Source organism: Gastrolobium bilobum, unplaced genomic scaffold (genome assembly GCF_033153095.1).
Source record: "Gastrolobium bilobum isolate Gb01-03AN ecotype WA unplaced genomic scaffold, APGP_CSIRO_Gbil_v1 utg4095, whole genome shotgun sequence".
NCBI classification, from domain to species: Eukaryota; Viridiplantae; Streptophyta; class Magnoliopsida; order Fabales; family Fabaceae; genus Gastrolobium; species Gastrolobium bilobum.
In genome coordinates, this window is record NW_026898132.1 from 260,143 (window position 1) to 279,491 (window position 19,349).

At 33.9% G+C, this 19,349-nt stretch overlaps 1 protein-coding gene across 7 annotated transcripts; it reads right to left on the reverse strand.

Annotated features, from left to right (window-relative positions):
- Positions 1-3,125: 3,125 nt before the first annotated feature.
- Positions 3,126-19,349, reverse strand: LOC133313019 (uncharacterized). Of its 7 annotated transcripts, XM_061514318.1 has the most exons (12): positions 19,276-19,349; positions 19,092-19,192; positions 18,929-19,012; positions 17,289-17,355; positions 17,015-17,175; positions 16,076-16,115; positions 15,865-15,958; positions 15,601-15,660; positions 15,400-15,491; positions 3,998-4,073; positions 3,831-3,897; positions 3,126-3,399 (listed from the first exon to the last, which is right to left on the reverse strand). In XM_061514318.1, exons 2-10 carry the CDS (start codon positions 19,106-19,108, stop codon positions 4,068-4,070), a joined length of 621 nt encoding a protein of 206 aa, XP_061370302.1. In that variant the 5' UTR covers positions 19,109-19,192; positions 19,276-19,349; the 3' UTR covers positions 3,126-3,399; positions 3,831-3,897; positions 3,998-4,067. The 7 variants fall into 7 exon arrangements, with proteins under 7 accessions (XP_061370302.1, XP_061370300.1, XP_061370301.1 ...); XM_061514316.1 differs by lacking the exons at positions 3,831-3,897; positions 3,998-4,073; XM_061514317.1 differs by lacking the exons at positions 3,126-3,399; positions 3,831-3,897; positions 3,998-4,073 and adding an exon at positions 8,093-8,195.

Genomic DNA, 19,349 nt, shown 5'->3' on the forward strand with positions numbered 1-19,349 from the left:
TCATCTACAAATGAGGTTATCAGCAGACTCTTACCACACTGGAATTAATCTTATTTTTCTCTACCAACTTTCCGTTTATCTATGTTTCTTTGAAATTAAACTAGCTTAATTTTCTACACCTACTCCATATATCTATTTTTTAAAATTAAACTACCTTTATTTTTCTGGAAAAACCAGCGCTCAAAAGAGAAAGAGTCTAATTGATTGTGTGTTTTTTTTTTAAAAAAAATATTTTGTATAATAATTAATGAAATAAGTAGTTTCTGTACCTTTTTTAAAGTTAAAAATCAAAACAAAGAATACAAATAACTGAGATATATATGTTTTCTAAATTTGATTCTAAAAGTTAAAAAATAATTATAATTTTTAGAATTATTTTTTTATTTAATTTTAAAACTTTTTTTTAAAAAAAAAGCCTTATTAAATAAGTTTTTATTTTATTTTTTCTTAAAATAAAAATATGATTTTTAAAAATAGAATTCAAACAGCCCAAAGTTATCTTTTTTATGTTAAATTATGTTTTGAGCGTGATACTCTTATTACCTATATTGGTGTTCTAACATTCTCTGTTAATATTTGATTTATATATATAAATTATATTTATAATATCTTTTCCTCCCATGTTCTTATAATTATTTCAATTATCATTTCATCAAAATAAATATATTTAAAACTTCTTTTAAAAATAACATAGACACAAATCGGGTACATTATCTTTTGATCTGAAACATTTCTTTATCTATTCAATAAGTAGTTGAAGTTTTATTAAAATTTTCTGAATATCCATAAAAAAATACAAATACAAAGTTTTCAGATGAAAAAATTATATGAAAATTTAACATAAAAGAATTCACTCATGAAAAAAAAAAATTGTCTTTTTTTATTTAGAATGCAAAGACTTAGTCCTTTCCTCTACCAATTTTTATAATATTGACTTCCCCCCCTTTCTACATCATTTTAGCATTCACATATCTACTCAAAATCATTTTGATTTCATAGATAACATAATTTGTGCTGTGGATGATAGGCCGAATAAATTTATAAAATATTAAAATGAAATAAAATAAATCTAAGCAACTAAAATGAAAATGAAGACCTCAATGATGAAGCAAAATGCAATATAATAAAAAAATTGAAATCAGAATTAATTCAGTTGTGAGGAATAAAAAAAGAAAAAATTTATTCGGTGGAGAAACTTTTGTTTATTTTTATTTTTTTGAGAGTAGTAGGTGTTGGGAATGACAAATTTATTAACATTTGTAAAATAACAGCACTAAGAATGAATATTCATATCATAAATGAGGATGAGTGCAGAGATTAAATAATGGAACGGTACTTTTTCTGCTGTTACTGCAGATAAGTTATCTGTAGTAAGCCCAATACGACGTTGTTTTGGAGCAGAAATCAATGTGTTTTTGTAATTTTAATTTATTTTAGGGTTATAATAGTCTTTATATTTATAATTTTTTAAGATTTCAATTCCAAAACGACGTCGTTTTGAAAATAAATGCAGATAATTTATCTGCATTAACTGCAGAAACATTTTTCCCTTTTATAAATGTTAAAATTTATTTTATGGAATACACTATTGTGGTAGCTGAAATAGCGGAAAGCTTTTAAATAATCATGATTCACAAATTCACACCATACAGATGTTCAAACATGGCGGCATAGGCAACCATGATTAATTATACAATTTTATCCCTAAGGTTGTTTATTTTTTTGGTTTTTTTAGTGAATGCAGATATGTTATTTCCATTGAGTTCAAAACGACTTTGTTTTAGGACCAAAATTAAGATATTTTTATAACTACAATTTATTTTAAAATTATAATAGTCTTTATTATTATAATTTTAAAGTTTCAAAAGCTTATCAAAAAGAAAATGTTATACTTACAACTTGTCTATATATTTGGAAGAGTACAAACATCAACTTATTTATTCCTAGGAGTATATAGACAAGGTTGTAAGAAAAAAAAAAATAAGTATAATCTCTCTAAAAAATAAAGCTTGACAGGTCTCCCCAACTCTGTTTTTTCTTACTGGAAGTGATATAAAATAATATCTCCATATATATATATATATTTAGTTTACTAATCAATAATTTAAAAGGAAATATTCTACTGTGACACTAAAATTAAGTTGATATGAACATTTATAAAACTTGTTGTATTTGGTTTTTAAACATCTTTATATTTTTTGAAAATGAAATTTAACATTTACAAATATTAAGCGCAGTTACAATCACATTGGCTCAATTAAAAATCCGGATAAGTTTTTCTTTTTAAAACGACGCCGAATTTAAAATATCCAATTGCGTGATCATAACCATATTACCTTGCGGAATCAGATAAACCAAGCTTAACATCATGTTCTTATTCCATTTTTAAACCATTAATTTACTTCTTGTTTATTTCACAACTTCTACTATATTGTAGATCTCTTCGTTAGCTACGCGTGGGTTCAAACCGCGCTCAAATCGGAGCACTGTAGCCCAAGTTATGGGTTTTCTACGAAACGAGCGCGTGAATCTTGCTGATCCCGGCGCGACCGGCGCCAGCTGTGGCGCGGCGGGCGCCAACGAAACAGAAGCTCCCCATCGAAATGGCGCTGGAGGCGCCAAGGTTGGCGCCAGGTGCGCCGGCTGGTGATCCCGGCGCGATTTGCGCCAACTCCGGCGCGATTTGCGCCACGAAACAGAAGCTTTCGAGCAAAATGGCATGATGTGGGCCAAGTTTGGCGCCAGGTGCGCCAAAGCTCTGAAGGTTTCACCAATTCTTAGTATTTTACCTCTAACTAGAGTTATACATGTCCAATTCACACAATATTGGTCTCTATGGAAAGCTAAGAAAAATATCTACAACTTCCATACATACACCACCGTCCAAATCTATCATATAAATTTCTCTCCATAATTGGTTCTTAGTTCATGCATAATACAAACACATCTAAAGGGACATACATGCCCTTTTCCTCATGGCTTGTACTAAAATTTGGGCAGCATAATCCTTGTTTTCTCAACAATTCCCAATTTAGAACTAAAGGTACCTAATTGATTTTCAGCCCAACCAATTCAATAACTCAATACATCATAAGCATGCATATGTTGAATTTCAAGTAGGCATCATTTACAGTACATATCCATTACAAATCATGGAACTTAGCTTACAAAACACTATGATCATTCCCTTGGCTCCCATCAACAAAAGAGATGACCAAAGGCATGAGCATAGGCTAAGTCCATTCCAATATACAAATCATAAATCTAGCATTGCCTATTCATTACAATTCTATACATGTGAGCTACAAAACAACATGTATAATCTCAAAAGAAATGCCACATTTCATGCATAATCCAGATATGGCCACTTGCCACCAGAGGCTCCTGCAGCATCCTTACCTGAAAGGGGGTCCCCACAACACGGGGTGAGATATACGAATATATCCAGTAAACCAGGGGTCCTTGGAGCATCTCTCCACCCCACGGTTCCATATCAGTGTAATAGCAATAACAATAATAATGCAGTAAATACATATCTATGCAAAGTGCAATAACATCTCCAGGAGAAATCCCTCGAGCTCTCAAGCTGTCCTAAGGAACTCAGATGCAAATAGTCCTACTGGCCAGCTAACTACCAAGTATGATTTACGCATCGTCATGCCACATACCAACATAGGGAAACACCATCCTATGCGACACCAAATGCATACACATACGTATAACAAAGCATTACACTATTTTATTGCATTTATATACACAATCACAACCTCTACCCTTTCAGGGCTTGGTGGAACAGTCAAGGGAATTACACCCAAGGTCCGAAGGCTTACCTCAATGCTTCAGTCGACCTTTGTTCTTCACCAACAGTTTCAGCAATCAACTTTTACAAACATACACCTATACAAGGGTAATGCAATTAACATATTGCATTCAAGGATAACTCATCATCATCAATCCAAGCTATCCTATTCATACCACAACACAAGGATGAACTTACCCATTTCAAGGACTAATCCATCTCCATTGCTTGCTCCAAAGGTTGGTCAATTAAGGTTGATCCAATTGCCTCAATCCTAGACAACACAAGGATACAATCAATGACCAACCAAACAATGGCTCAACAATGCAAGAAAACTCATGACCAAGTGTCATATTCTTGCAATTTTACAAGTATACTCATTTAGCTATCTAAGCTCATTTTCACCGATTAAATGACATTCCTAGCATTTTCCATAACATGCTCTAAGCTCCATTCTTCCTAGAACATAGCTAATTTAATAACATTTCATCAAAATCCCTAAAACACTATTCATAAACCCTAACTCATGCAATTTTCAAGGAATCATGAGGTTCAAGGGTTAGAATCTTACCACCAATGGTCACACAACCAAGCAAGGAGCGTTCCTCAAGCTCCCATGGAGGTTGAAGCCCACAAAACCCCAATTTTCACCAAAGGGCCGAATTTTTGAGAGCCAAAATATCTCTCCACAAAGCTCCCCACTAAGAACTAAGCAAGGATTATGAAAGAGGGCGAGATTCTAAGCGATTTAGGCTTTTGAATCACCCAAAACCATCAAGGTTTCCTCCCTCCTCTCTCTCTTCTTCTCTCTCCCTTTCTTCTCCTTCTCCTTCTTCTTCTTTTCTTCTCTTCTGGCGTCGACGAGGGATGGGTGGGAAATGGGTTCTCTTTTGGCTTTTAGTCACTTAACATAGGTTAAGTGGCTTTAAGCGGGTATTGGTTCATCTATCTATTCAACTCCATTAATTACCAAACTTTACCCAAAAGTCTGGAATATTATTCTAGGAATATTACTATTTTTATTTTTATATTTTGGGCACTTTCGCCAGTACCTATTTATACCCCTTAATTTTCATTGAGTACACTTTTTAACTCCAAAGTGACTCAGATTCATTTAATTAAGCATTATACTTAATCTTACTCAGTAAAACATGCTTAATTAATTAATTACACTAGATTTACTAATTGATTAAGATGGACTATTATATTGAAGATAAAGCCCTTATAACTATTTCAAAGAGCAATACAATACAAATGCATGATTTGCTACAGGAAATGGGTTCGGATATAGTTCGAAAAGAATTTAGCAGAGACCCAGGAAGACGTAGCCGACTGAGGGATATTGAAGAAGTTCGTGATGTAATTAACAAAAACAAGGTACGGAAAAGAGCTGGCCTTTTACAAGACTTGAAATTTTGAGATAGAAATTATAATTAATTTGCTACAGGTTAGGTTTATTAATTATTTCTTGTTTTGGCAGGGGACTGATGCAGTTGAAGGCATGACATTAGATTTGTCTCAAAGATTAGCTTTACACATAAGTGCCGACACATTCAACTTGATGACCAGTTTAAGATTGCTTAAATTATATGTCCCCTTGGGTAAGAAGATATCAACTACTGTGAACCATCCTCCAGCTCTTATGCCATTTTCGGATAAATTGACATACCTTGAGTGGTATGGATACCCTTTGAAATCTCTTCCATCACCTATTTGTGCTGAACTGCTTCTTGAGATTCGCTTGCAGCACAGCCATGTTGAGTATCTTTGGGACGACATGCAGGTGTTTGTGTGTGTGTGTGTGCATGTATATGTACGCTTATTATTTTAGTTTAAATGAAATTTTAGGATATTCTATTTTGACACCTCCTTTTGATTTGTTACAGGAACTTGTGAATTTAGAAGGAATGGACCTAAGTGAATGCAAACAGTTGATGAAGCTCCCAGATTTATCTGGCGCATCAAAACTCAAATGGTTGTATCTCTCCGGTTGTGGAAGTTTATGCGATGTTCACCCATCTGTTTTTTCTAAGGACACGCTTGTTACTTTGCTACTCGATAAGTGCAAAAAATTGGAAAGTCTAACATGTGAGAAGCATTTGAGATCTCTGGAGAAGATCAGGGTCAATGGCTGCTTAAGTCTGAAGGAATTTTCATTGTCCTCGGACTCAATTGAAAGGTTGAATTTAAGCAATACAGGAATCGAAATATTGCACTCATCAATCGGTTGTCTAAGAAAGCTTGTGTGGCTCAATCTAGAAGGTTTAAGACTTCAGAATCTTCCAAATGAGTTGTCTCACCTGACATGTCTTACTGAGCTTTGGATTTCAAACTGCAATATAGTAACTAAACAGAAGTTACATGTTCTGTTTGATGGCCTGCCATCTTTACAAAAACTATATTTGAAAGAATGTTGTAACTTATCTGAACTCCCAGACAACATCAGTGGCTTATCATCATTGTATGAATTAAGACTAGACGGAAGCAGTGTGGAGAGGTTGCCTGAAAGCATCAAGGACCTCTCAAACCTACAAATTCTGACCTTAGAGAATTGCAGGAAGCTTCGGTGTCTGCCAAAGCTTCCTCAGAACATAAAGGTGTTTGATGCAGATAATTGCACATCATTGGTGAGAGTATCCATTTTAAAGACTTCTCCAGAAACAACGTATGGAAAGGAGAAATGCATTTCTTTCAAGAATGCTATGCAATTGGATGGAACTTCACTCGATTGCATTGTTGAAGATGCTTTATTAACAATGAATAATGCTGTATATGACAATACATTTGTAAGCAAATACAGTTCGGTAATCCACAGCTACAATTATAGCAGTGCTGAAGTTTGTTTACCAGGAAGCAGAGTCCCAGTGCAGTTCATAAACCGAAGAACATCTTGCTGCATAACTATTGAAATTGATGACAATTTCTACTTGATGGGATTAATTTTTTCGGTAGTTGTTTCTCCATCCTCTGGAATGGAGAAGTATGATAATGGTGCTAAAATCCAATGTCAATGCTACTCGAGATATGGCACTAAGGTGGGAAATGCATCTACAGGGCATTATAAAAATGTTACGGATTTGAACTGTGATCATGTTTATGTATGGTATGATTCATTCCATTCTGACAGAATTCGCGGCACATTTCCCCAAGTGTATTTTTTTGAATTTAGTGTTAGAACTGATACCGGGGAGTGTCATGGCTCTTTCAATGTGAAAGAATGTGGGGTCTTTCCTTTGTGCACGGAAAGGGAGGTCGTGGAAAGGGAGTTGCGAATGCAAAGAGTAGAATCAGTTGAAAAAGAGACAGAAAAATGCATTGAGGTTGTCTTCCCACCCTATCCAACAGGTATATGGAAGAACAGAACACAAGGTTTGAAAGATATAGCACAACAGGTATGTGGGGTCTCTCTCTCTCTCTCTCTCTCTCTCTTCATATAGCCCTTAAATTCTTCAAGTGACATATGCAGGTGTTTGTAAAAAATGTTTGAATCACTGGCTTGTGTTTGAACCTAATTAGATTGCAGTTGTGCTATCTTTGTCTCAGAAATTGACTTTGTTGGCATTTCTTAATGCTACTGATGACTGATGAGTTGTATGTGTCTTTATTTTCTATAGGCATCTGCATTGGAGATCATGTTTTCTCAAGCTCCACACTATACGACCAAGTTTTTCCATTTAACAGCATGCCGCAGGTAAATCTTAGCTTTCATTTTGGGGAACTTGACTGCAGGTTGAAAATCAACTGAATCCCTCGACATATAACTAGTTTGTACAATTGTATAGTTGACAAGAATATGAAGCATTTAAGTTTGCCTGTGTCTTGAAATTTTCCATGTCACTAACTCAGCTTTCTACCCTCTCCCCATCCCCTTAAGAGGGAAATACTATGTCTCTTTAGTTATCTTTTTTTTTCTTCTTTTTTTTTGGATTTCTCCACCTTGGTTTTTTTTTTCCCCTTCTTTTAAATAGTTCTTCACTTCTTTATGCTGTCACTTTTCCATTTATATTTTTTTTCATAGCAAACTATTGATATCATGTTCCACCTTCTATCTTGCAGATGAATCACATTTGTCAGATATGCATCATGCTATGTACAATTTTTCCTATATCGATTGAATTCCTTCTGTCATCTGATCCTAGTTGAATTTTCTTACCCTTTCTGCAGCATTGAGTGTGAGGTCAGTTAGAAAAATAACTTACTCGTGTCATGAACTTTCTTATGAATTTCTGTTCAGTCAGCAATTTTAGATTTTTGTATTCTTGCTGATATTGCAAGCACATCCTTTTTCATCTTTCCTTCTTGCCTCTCCAGTTTTCCGGTGATTGAGTAACAACATTCCAATTCTTTCAAGATGAAAGTAGCTGTTTTAGCTTCACAAGAAGAATAACATTGTTGTCTACAAGCCAGCACGACAAAAGGCAATGACCATTAGGAAAATGATTTGTATGAATCGAAAAGATAAAATGTACTGGCAAGTGGCTGCATTGTCTAAGGAAAACTTCAAAAAAATCTCTGGAAATTTTCTCTTAATCAGTTACTTCTTCTGAAATTTTGAATCATTTTCCTTCTTAATTTAAAATTTTTTTTATCACTTACCCCTTAAGTTAAGGGGTAAGTAATAAAGAGATTTTAAATTAAAGGGATAAATGATAAAAAAATTTAAATAAAAATATAAATAATTTAAAATTTTGGAAAGAAATAAGTGATTTATGAAAAAAATTATAGGATGTTGTTGAAGTTTTTCCTTCCTTTTAAATTAAGGAAAAGTGGGTTTATAAAGCCGACAGATAGGACTGCTGTATTGAATCTCTGACGTTTCGCCTGACTTATTGTATGAAGGGATAAGGATGTATCAGAGTGAGACAACTGTGTACTAAATGGTAGTTTTGTACATAATGCAAACCCGATATAGAAGTTACTGATCTTATAATATTCTTAAACTACATATGAGGTCATGAGCACAGTCTTATCACGCTGGAATCAATCTTATTAAAATCGAGAATGAATCTTGAAGAGATAAGCACAACCTTACCGAAGTTGATAAAATATATGAGGTCAAAAAATGAAAGTTTCCAAAGGTAGTGTTTGGTTGAGGGGTTTTTTAAATTACTCCATGCAAATGAAGTTGACAATCTGCTTTGCACTTGTTTGGTAGACAGAGATTTGGTTGATTCCCCAGGCAATCATGATGCATAGCATTTTCAATTTTGTGAAAGAATACTAGACTTTGGCACTATTTAGAAAGCATTGTTGGAGGTGGTTTTTGCTTTGATAGCCGGCTAAACCACATGGCCCCACAACATCATGAAGGATTGTTTAAAAAATCAGACCATAATACCCTCATCATTATACATGCACATCGTCGGAGCCAAACGCCGCCTTGCTCCGATCTTCCTCCACCACCCTCGATCCCAAAAAGCGACTGTGAGAGTAATAGAAGAAATACCCGGAACCCTTTTTTTTCTTAGCTGTAAAGACATAGTGTTGCCTTCACGTTCTTATTTGAATCAGTGGGTGTTCCATTCGTGCTCCGTTCTTTCCATTATTCCTTGCCTCATTATAATTCGTTCTTCCTTTTTTCTGCTTTTCCCCCTTTTCTCTTTTCTCTTTTGTCCTCATTTTTTTTTTTTGAAATTAAGAGGCAACTATTTAGTTAAAAATGTTGTTAGGTTGGTAGAGTAACGAGAGAAAAGAAGGTCTTTCCTTCCCTCAGCCATGGCTCCAGCTGGGAAGCTTTTTGGGTTTCGTCGAGAATGGAAATGAATGCTATTTTAAAAAAGGATATTTTCGTAATTGACACTTATTTTCCCATCTATATTTTACTACCTCAAACCAAACATAGATTTTATAAATCTTACCTAATTTGCCCGGTAAATTTTTTTTCAACCAAACAACTTTTTTTACATTTTCCTACCAAACTCACTTTCCAACCATTTTCTTATTAATTATATTTTCCAAGTATTCAAAAAATATCTCCTCAACTTTTCAGCTTAGCAGCCTTCAAACGAAACCATCCTAAAACTTTTGGGTTCACATTTTTGTTCCACTGGACTTTGGAAATGTAAATTGAATAAATTTGAAAACAAGAAGGAATATAATAACCCGTTCCCGTGAAATAAGTAATTATGGAATTTTTTCATGACAATATGAGATTAATTAGATAAGAAATCTAATTATGTAATATAAGTCATTTTTCAGATAAAAGTATAATTAGGGTGAATTTTCGGTAAAAAGTCAGTATTTCATAAATTACCGAAAATTTGAAAATTAGTTAGTAAGAGACTACCTCATGAGAATAGTTAATGTTAAAATTCATAATAAATGAGTAAATTTACGGATTATATGTAGGTCACACATTTTATGATATTAAGTCATAGCTAGTTTATATGAGTAAAACAAGGTAAGATAATAAGCTATCTTGTTTAAACTAATTACCAAAGTCAATAGATGACTTAAGGGAGCGTTTGGTAGGAGAGAAATTTTATTTTATCCGAAAATCATGATTTTCGAAAATATAGTTGGAAATTAATTTTTTCGGAAAAGTTACGAAAAAGCTGTTTGGTAGGCCCAATTTTTTTTGGGATTATTTGGTTAAGTTTACTGAGTTTGTGTTTGGTTGATTGTGAAATATTAGTGGGAACGTGAACTAACCGAATTTTCAAAATTAACCTTTCATCATTTTTGTCTTTCAACCTCCCCTTATCAGCTCTCTCTCTCCATTTCAATCTCGTTTTTGTCTCTTTCCATCGTTTTTGTCTTTCATCATCTCTTATCATCGTTCCCTTACCACAAAAGAAAGCCAAGTTTCAGCATAAAAGCAAATCCATTTTCAGAAAAGCAACGAGCAAATCGATGAGCAAAGCTTAGTGAGAAAATCAACGAGCAAAATGAAGCCAAGCTTCAGGGAGCTATTCGATTTTCTGAGTCACAAAGCAAAGTTAGGACATTTTATGTGGGGGTATTTTGGTCCAGAATTTCATGTTTCTTCCCCGGGGAAGGAAGAATTCTAACTAATGTGTGGTATTTTTTGGTTGGTAAAAATTGTAACTTTTGTTATCAAAAAAAAAAAAAAAATTGTAACTTTTACACAACAGGAGAAAATTCAGGCATAAAGCTTGTCCGGAAATTTTTTTTGTTTTTGGCCTACCAAACGTTGCCTTTTAATTTATCCAATCTGACTTTCCCAAGTTTTTAAAAATAAACCCGGTACCAAACACGTCCTAAGAAAATTAAGTCCCCTCACTTAGTGATTACTTTCCCACACAATAAGCCTCTTCTTCTTCATACCAACGAGGGAAGCCATTGGAGAGTGGAGAGAAATTTCTAAGAAAACCTAGTTCTCTCATTTCTTGGCCAAATCAAACAATTTCAAAGCCAAAACCACTTCAAATCTCGTCCTCTTCATAGTCCACATCTCATTTTCGTGTAAGGAAGGTTGTGGAATGAGATATTGCACCTCTTCCATTTCGAGTTAGTGAAGGGTTTTGGCGATTTTTGGCGTTTTGAGTGCATTAGAGCTTGGAGTCTCCTTCCTCTTGCATTCTAGGATGATTCATGATAAGTGTCCACCATCCACCTCAAGTTTTCGTGGAATTTTATGAATCTTAGGTTTCACATGAATAGTAACTCAAAATTTTGATGGTTGGGTGTGTTAGAAGATGATTTGGGTATGATATCCTTTGTTAATTATGCTTAGAAATGCTTCTTGTGAGAGGACAAGAGAAATCACCATACACTTTGATAATTTAGTCATGAAAAAATGTTGAAATCTTAAGCATTGTGAGGTTGATGAATAGGACATGTATTATAATAACATGCACCATTAAATTGAATAATTAAGAATCTTCCATAATTAAGAGAGATTAATTAGATAAGAAACCTAATTATTCAACAGGTTGTTCCTGTAGTGGAAATGACATTCAACAAGTTGTTCCTGGAGTGGAAGAATCCTCTAAAGACCCCTGGTTTACTGAGATGTTTATCTCACCCTGTGTTGTGGGGACCCCCTTTCACGTACGGAGGGTGTAGGAGCATTCATTGTTAGGAGGCAACAATAGACCTAGATTGATGCAAGCTACTGTTGTTATTTTTGAGATGCATATATATATATATATATATATATATATATATATATATATATATATATATATATATAGGTAGGATCCTTTAACACCGGTGTCAAATTTGAAGTTTGACACCTCACCTGAGAGCCGTTAGATCAAAAAAAGATCAACGACTCTGATTTGTAAGCATATGATACCATTGATCTTTTTGATCTAATGGCTTTTATATGAGGTGTCAAATTTTAAATTTGACACCGGTGTCAAAGGATCTTGCCTCATATATATATATATATATGGTCAGGATCATTTTATACCAGTGTAAGTTACACTCTTAATCTTGTCATTTGATCCCACTTATATCTAAGGGCTCTAATTTTTTAGTAATGTGAGCCATTGGATACAAGTGAATCAATGGTCAATATTGAGTGTAAAACTTCTAACTCTTACACTGGTGTAAGAATATCCTCCTCCATATATATATATATATATATATATATATATATATATTGTGGAATTAGATGGTTAATAGTAGACTGGAAAGGAAAAGCATGTATCCATCGTTTGGAGTAGGAACTCAAACCACTCTAACCAATGCTGCATCAAATTTTCATACCCTGTGGAATTCTAATATATACCATTAACTAGAATAATCATGTTCATCACAAATTCAGCATATACTATTTCAAAAATTTACTTGTATAACATAAAAACATGGTAGGAGAGTCCCATCCAGATATATTGGCAGCTTCGGTGAGAGCATCTTTCCACTAAAGTACTTTTTCTTGGTGTGACCAGCTTCCCATCTAGATATATTTCCAGAGATCTCATACGTTTTGCAAATATATTGTTATAAAATTAAGGATTTAATGTTTATCATGTTGTAGAAGATAAATTTATCTCCTTCGCACATATAAAAGTATGTGAGACTTGTACTTTTTTATCTCTCTTTTCTTCACATGGGTCTCACACACTTTTATATGTGTATAAAAGATAATTTTATTTTCTATAACATGAGAAACATTAATCTCTAAAATTAATCTCTCATGTTTCACAAATCCTGTCTGGTGCCATACATCTGATGGATCTATTTTATAAAACACAGGTATAATTACCTGTCCATATTGTTTTCCGCACTCAGTATTTTGAGTTCTTTCAAGCACCATGTTGAGAAAACATAGATTTTTTAGAACACAGGTATGTAAGTCCTGTATTGCTTATCCAAGTGCAGGCTTGCCTCATCTCCCTTTTTAAGATAATAATCAATGAATGTTTCGATTTTGTTCTGGCAGAGAGCACTACGAAGATGGCTAGTGAAATTGGTTCGTGTATCTTCACCTCTGAAACTAATGAATACATCGTACTTTTTGGGAGTAGGACACATTCTGCGAGTGCAAAGGACCGACACAATTTCCTTCCTCTGATGGCTTGGAATTTATATAGAAGAAAACAGAACAGGAGTGGTTGCGTTATATCATATGCGCATCTTATGGGTTAACGCGATCTCAGGCATTGATCAATAACAAACATCAGATAAAACAATGCCCAAAATATGATTGGGACCCCTTCGATTTTGAATGGAGTTGTTGCGAAATTTTTAATATATTACCGTAGTACCTATATCCATCTAATAAAAATACAACACCTATACTAACATATTTCCTAAAATTTACGGATCCGCCCACAGCATTATGTATTTGACCCTAATTTATTAGGTCCTTTTATTCTAGGATTTTTTCTGAACCCTAACCCCAAAAATTAAGGCTTATCCGCAAGTCAATTTTTTTATCAGAATTTTCATATTTAAAAAATAATAAATTTAAATATTTATAGATATAAATTAAATTATAAACATAATATGATAATAAAAATATACTTTTAGATATATAAATCTATAGAATACATACATATAATAAAAATATTTTAATGAATAGTATCAGTGAATAATATTTTACCTAAATATATTTTAATTCTATTATGAATTTGACCTATATATTTGCATTTCCTTTCTTATATAATCAAAGAGAATGGAAAAGTTGGTGAAGGAACATGGTGCATAAAATTGGTCTAAACTTGCCGAGAAATTGGATGGAAGGGACGCAAGGCAGTGTCAAGATAGATGACTTTATCATCTGCTGGTATCAAAGTTTGTTACTCTTAGTCCTTCTTAATGAGCGCTAATTTATATTCATGCATGATTGATATATATACACTTATTATATGTCCTCGTTTGAAAAATCCCTTGTCCCTTGGGTTGATTGCAAGATCAATTCAAATATTTTCTCTACAAAGTTTAGAGCAATCAAATTGAAACAAGTAATTAGGGTTTAACAAAGATTTTTCAAGATATTGTGAGCATAAACAAATAGATTCACATTGTCAACAATCTATCTTTGCTATCTGCACGTTAATCATTGCAGATATTGCATGCATATCTTTATATTGATAGCATGAGGACTCGACCGTGATTTTTGGAGGAAAATAAGAAATTGTGACATGAAGCAAGATCTGAATTGTAAAATAGTAAACATGTAATGACTAATTAGGAATACATTAGGAAATTTAGATGCTAACTATTTAGAATATCAACATCAGCAATACCTCTATCCCAAACTAATTGGGGTCGGTCTAGAGAAACCCAAATAAAAGATACGAAGGGATTGAAAAAAGGTAAAAATGAAATTTAAGTATATATATATATATATATATATATATATATATATATAAGTAAACAATTGAAACCCAAATTAGGAATACATTAGGGAAAGCTAAACCCAAATATATATATATATATATATATATATATATATATATATATATATATATAAAGAGGTAAACAATTGAAAGGGAATGCTAACAATTCATAAGATATCGATAGGAAATATAAGAGGAATGATTAACATGCACATAGCAAAGATAGATCATTGACAATCTGAGTATATTTGTTTATGCTCTCACAATATCTTGGAAAATCTTTGTTAACCCCTAATTACTTGTTACAATTCGATTGCTGTAAACTTTGTAGAGAAAATATTTAAATTGATCTTGCAATCAACCCAAGGGACAGGGGATTTTTTAAACGGTGACATATAATAAGTGTATATATATCAAATGTGCATGAACATAAATTAGCACCCATTGAGAAGGACTAAGAGTAACAAACCTTGATACCAGGTTGCAGATGATAAAGCCATCTCTCTCGACACTGCTTCCATCCAATTTCTCAACAAGTTTAGACCAATTTTGTGTACCATGTTCCTTCACCAACTTTTCCAGTTCACTTTGATTATACACTTTTACATTTCCAATGAAGTGAATAGTATCAATGATTGTGACTAAATAAAAAGATCTCCGTGTTTTCCAGTCTTCAATCATCAGATGGACCAAGAGTTTTCTTTAGAATGCTGAAAGTTTCATCATCCTTCGACCAAAAATAATCAGTAAGAAATGCTTGTACCTATGTGAGTACATGAGCGTGTGAATCTGAGAGAGACAAGGTCAGAATGCTGCTGAAAATCTAGATCATGCTGCTTAGTATACCTGTTTCTTCTTTTTCAATGACTCTTCCAGTTGAGCAATTTTATCATTGCAGGTTTTTTCTTGTTCAGATATGATGACTCTTTCCTTCTTCCCTGAAATATTCATAATGTTGTAAAGATAAGGCTATAGCAAAATAAAATCATTGAATTCGGGTTGCAGTTTTTATATATCCATAAAGACGGATTAAATCGAATAGCTTACTCAGTTGTTCATATCTCATGAATAGCTTTTCCTTTTCCTCTTCAAATTTAGAGACAATATCTATCAATGGGCAGCACTAATTAGCATCTAACCAGCAAAGAGTACAATTATATCACAGAAAACAGATTAATTACCACTATATATTTCAAATGTAGCACTTTATTTCATAGGATTACTAGTTACTACTATATATTTCAGCTGCTGTCAAAAAATCATATTAAGATAACACCAGTAATCCATCAATGAAAATGTTACAAGGAGTACCTTCCAAGGCCTGCAGAGAAGTGGCTTTCTCCTTGGAAAATTTCTCATAAAGTGCTTGAAACTTGACAGATTCATTTTTGAACGAAATTTCACACTGCATGTTTGTAATCCCAAATTAGTAATTAACCAAGTTTTGGGTAACACTTAACTCTCTTCCTATTTATGACTCAGTTATCCATATCATACGTAAAACATTTTGTCATCTACAGACCTCTTTGGAACTCTTTGAAAGCGCCTTAGCAAAACTTTGCCTGACATTGGAAGAACAATCTACTTTTTAATACAGTGAATTAATAAAAAAAAAGGGACGTGCAGGATGCTATAGCACATTCTAAACTTGGGATTTGGACTTCAAATGTACCTGTCCTTCTCAAATTGGGACCTAAATTCATGAGTATATGCTCAAGTGTTGGTGTTTGAGCACAGTGGCCTTATCTCACAATCAGTCCTTCATGCCCGCACCAAGCATATGGAACTTGATATATTCTTTGTTCGTGAAAGGGTTCTAGCAAAAGAATTGATTGTCTCTCATGTTCCCTCTCAAGACCAAGTTGCGGATAGTCTCACTAAGGCTCTTCCATCTACCAGATTTTTTGAGTTGAGACACAAACTCAGAGTTTTGGATACTGCCCAAAATCTCTGAGTTTGAGGGGGTGTATTAGGAGTATATAGAATATTGCTCCTTAGCTTAGTTTAATTGTGTTGATGTACTGTTGATAGCCTACACCTGATGTATGTGATTATCTCTCTCTTTAATATTCTGTTAGACGTTACGTTTCCGTTACTGTTAGTAACGGTCTGTTAATTAGTCACTGAGTATAAATAGTAGTTCTCTGTAATCTCTCAATAATAAATTCCTAATCTCAAGATCTAGAATATTCTCAATGGCTTTTTCTCTCTTCTCTCTCTTCCTTTCTCTGAACGCTATTATTGGCTAAATTATTTTGTTTATTCCTAAGCATATGAGAAAGCTAAAAAGTATTTCTTTATGCTAGAGATATAAAATACTAGAATTAGTGAAATGATGAGATCCTTCCAATAGACCAACACACTTGTCAAAGAAAAACAGGACAGTGGAAGCCACATCTGAACGAGCAGATTCATGGTTACATAGGAATTTACTATGAAAAAAGACAATGTCAATCAATACCTGCAAAACTTTCTTTCCATGATATGGTACATACGTCCAGCTGCATAAAGCCTCCTTGGATCCCTAAGCTTTCTACCCTCAGGTATGAAGGTATCCCTCAGGCAAACCAAGAATATTAAGCAAGGCAAGCTGTTCAAATCATCAAGGCCTGGTTTAAGAAACTGCAATGATAATTTACTCAACTCATTCAACATAAAATAATTACACACACACACACACTGGAAACATGATGGTGATGCCCTTATTGCCATACTACAGAAAAGCGAGAACTAACCAGAAGATTGATTCGAATATATCTTCCAAGGGAGTTGCAGACTTGCAGTTCTTGGTAAGAAATCATCCTTCACAAAAATTGAAGCATATAATTTGGACCAGCACCATCAGCAAAACAACAAAAAAGGGGAGGAAACGACAAATACCCTCTGGTCAAATTGATTAAAGATCTCATACCACAGATATTATAACAACCAATGAAACAAGAGAAAACATGAAAACAATAAAAACAGAGAGAAGCAAGCAAAATTGTACTAGTTAACAATGACAAGTTCACCTACAGCACAACGGAATGTACAGTATCAGCATATTTGACAGCCAAATTGAGGGACATGCACCTTGCAGGTGCAATTGTGTAACACCGAATCAAATCCCTGGATATCCCTCCCAAATGTTCCCTATGATTCAAAACGAGTATGGTCAACAAGGACACCACACCCGAACCCAAAGAATGACCACAAAACAGAGAGAAGCACTAGCACCTAAAGTCTTTTAGGGTTAATACAAGTGACATGTGTGATTAAATCACCATTCATCTATCTACCTCCTATTTGTCTGAGTATAAATATTTACAGCTTGAAATCTAATGGGTTTATGGAAACTATCTAAAGAAGAAAAAAATGCCATAGACAATGGCACAGTTTCTAATCAACTACTTTGTCGTCAGAGCTTGTCCAACAGTAATCCAGATAGCAAAGAGTGATCAAAAGATGAAACAAAATGAAGAAATTTGATAATTAACACAACATTTCCCTCTACAAGTAATTTGTAGGCCAACCAGATGAATCATGAAAAAGTAAAAGTAAACAGAAAAATATAAAGAAATATACAAAGGTGTTATTATTCATTAGTGATGAATAAAACAGCAGATTAGATATAACAAGAGTTAAGATACATCATGAACAACTCAAAACATGGCAAGTAAGTAGCAGGCTAGCAGTACATAATTCTATGCTAATCATCACTAAAAGCTAATAAAAAATAAGAAGTAGCGTGACTGGTGTATGGAGAAGCTGAAGCAATTAGGGAACACTTAACACTTTAACAACTCCCAAAGAAACCCCACTTGCGAGGGTAGGCAAAGCAATTAGGGAACATGTCAAAGCAAAAAAGACTTAGCTCTACTCAGTACTTGTTACTCAATGCTCGAAGCAAAATGTGTTCTAACCACCAATACACAATGAAAGTCTAATTTATGAATTCCATAGAAAAAACTGTCTCTCTCTGGCACCCATGCTTCTTTCTAGCAACAAAAGGAAGAAGAATCGATACATTAAGAGCTCTGCTCCACTGTTCCAAGTATACTAAATCTTTTATTAACCAACACAAAGTTCTACATTTTACAAAAATTAATCATAAAGGTCCCAATAAGAAATATACAAAGGTGTTATTCGCGAGAGAGGCAACTTCACCAAAGAAAGCCCTAAACTAACAGAACGAAAGAATAAATCGCATGAGTGAAAACGAAACCACATAAGAAAAATGCGGAATCCCAATTAAGCGTACAAAAATATAAACTGAAATTGTTACAAAAAGAACTATTAAGTTTTGCAATTGAGACATGAATAAGAAGCATATTGAAGGTAAATGTAGTAATGAAATCGAAATTGAGGCAAATTATGATGAAGCTTCGCTACTTACTCAAGCTCAGAATGAATTAATACATGGTCTTGGACGAGGCAGCAACCTTCTTCCTCTTGGTGCGGTAAAGAAGCTGACAGATTCCTACAAGGAGGATGTTAATAACCAATTCCTTTTCGAGCCATGAAGAAGCATTTCTCTGGATTTAGTGGTTATTGAGTACCTAATCGAATCGCTCATTACATTTCTTACTTGCCAAGATACTATACTTCGGCATCTGGTACGAAACCGTTTGGATTGTGGCTACATGTGAAACCTAATTTTCTGCATTCAGTGAGGTGCATAAACAAACAACATAGATTATCACACTGATAAAGAGAGAGAGTGTACCAAAGAAAAGACGATACCACGAGAGGCGAAAGAATCAGGACGCTAGAGAAGACGATAACATATGAAGCAGTAAAACCTAGCTTCGTTGGGG

Excerpts from the sequence above, each read along its gene's own strand:
- LOC133313019 (XM_061514313.1), bottom strand. Across the intron at positions 15,661-15,864 it reads TTCTCTGCAGGCCTTGGAAG|ATATTGTCTCTAAATTTGAA; the intron begins GTACTCCTTGTA and ends GCCCATTGATAG. Across the intron at positions 15,492-15,600 it reads CATGAGATATGAACAACTGA|GGAAGAAGGAAAGAGTCATC; the intron begins GTAAGCTATTCG and ends TGAATATTTCAG.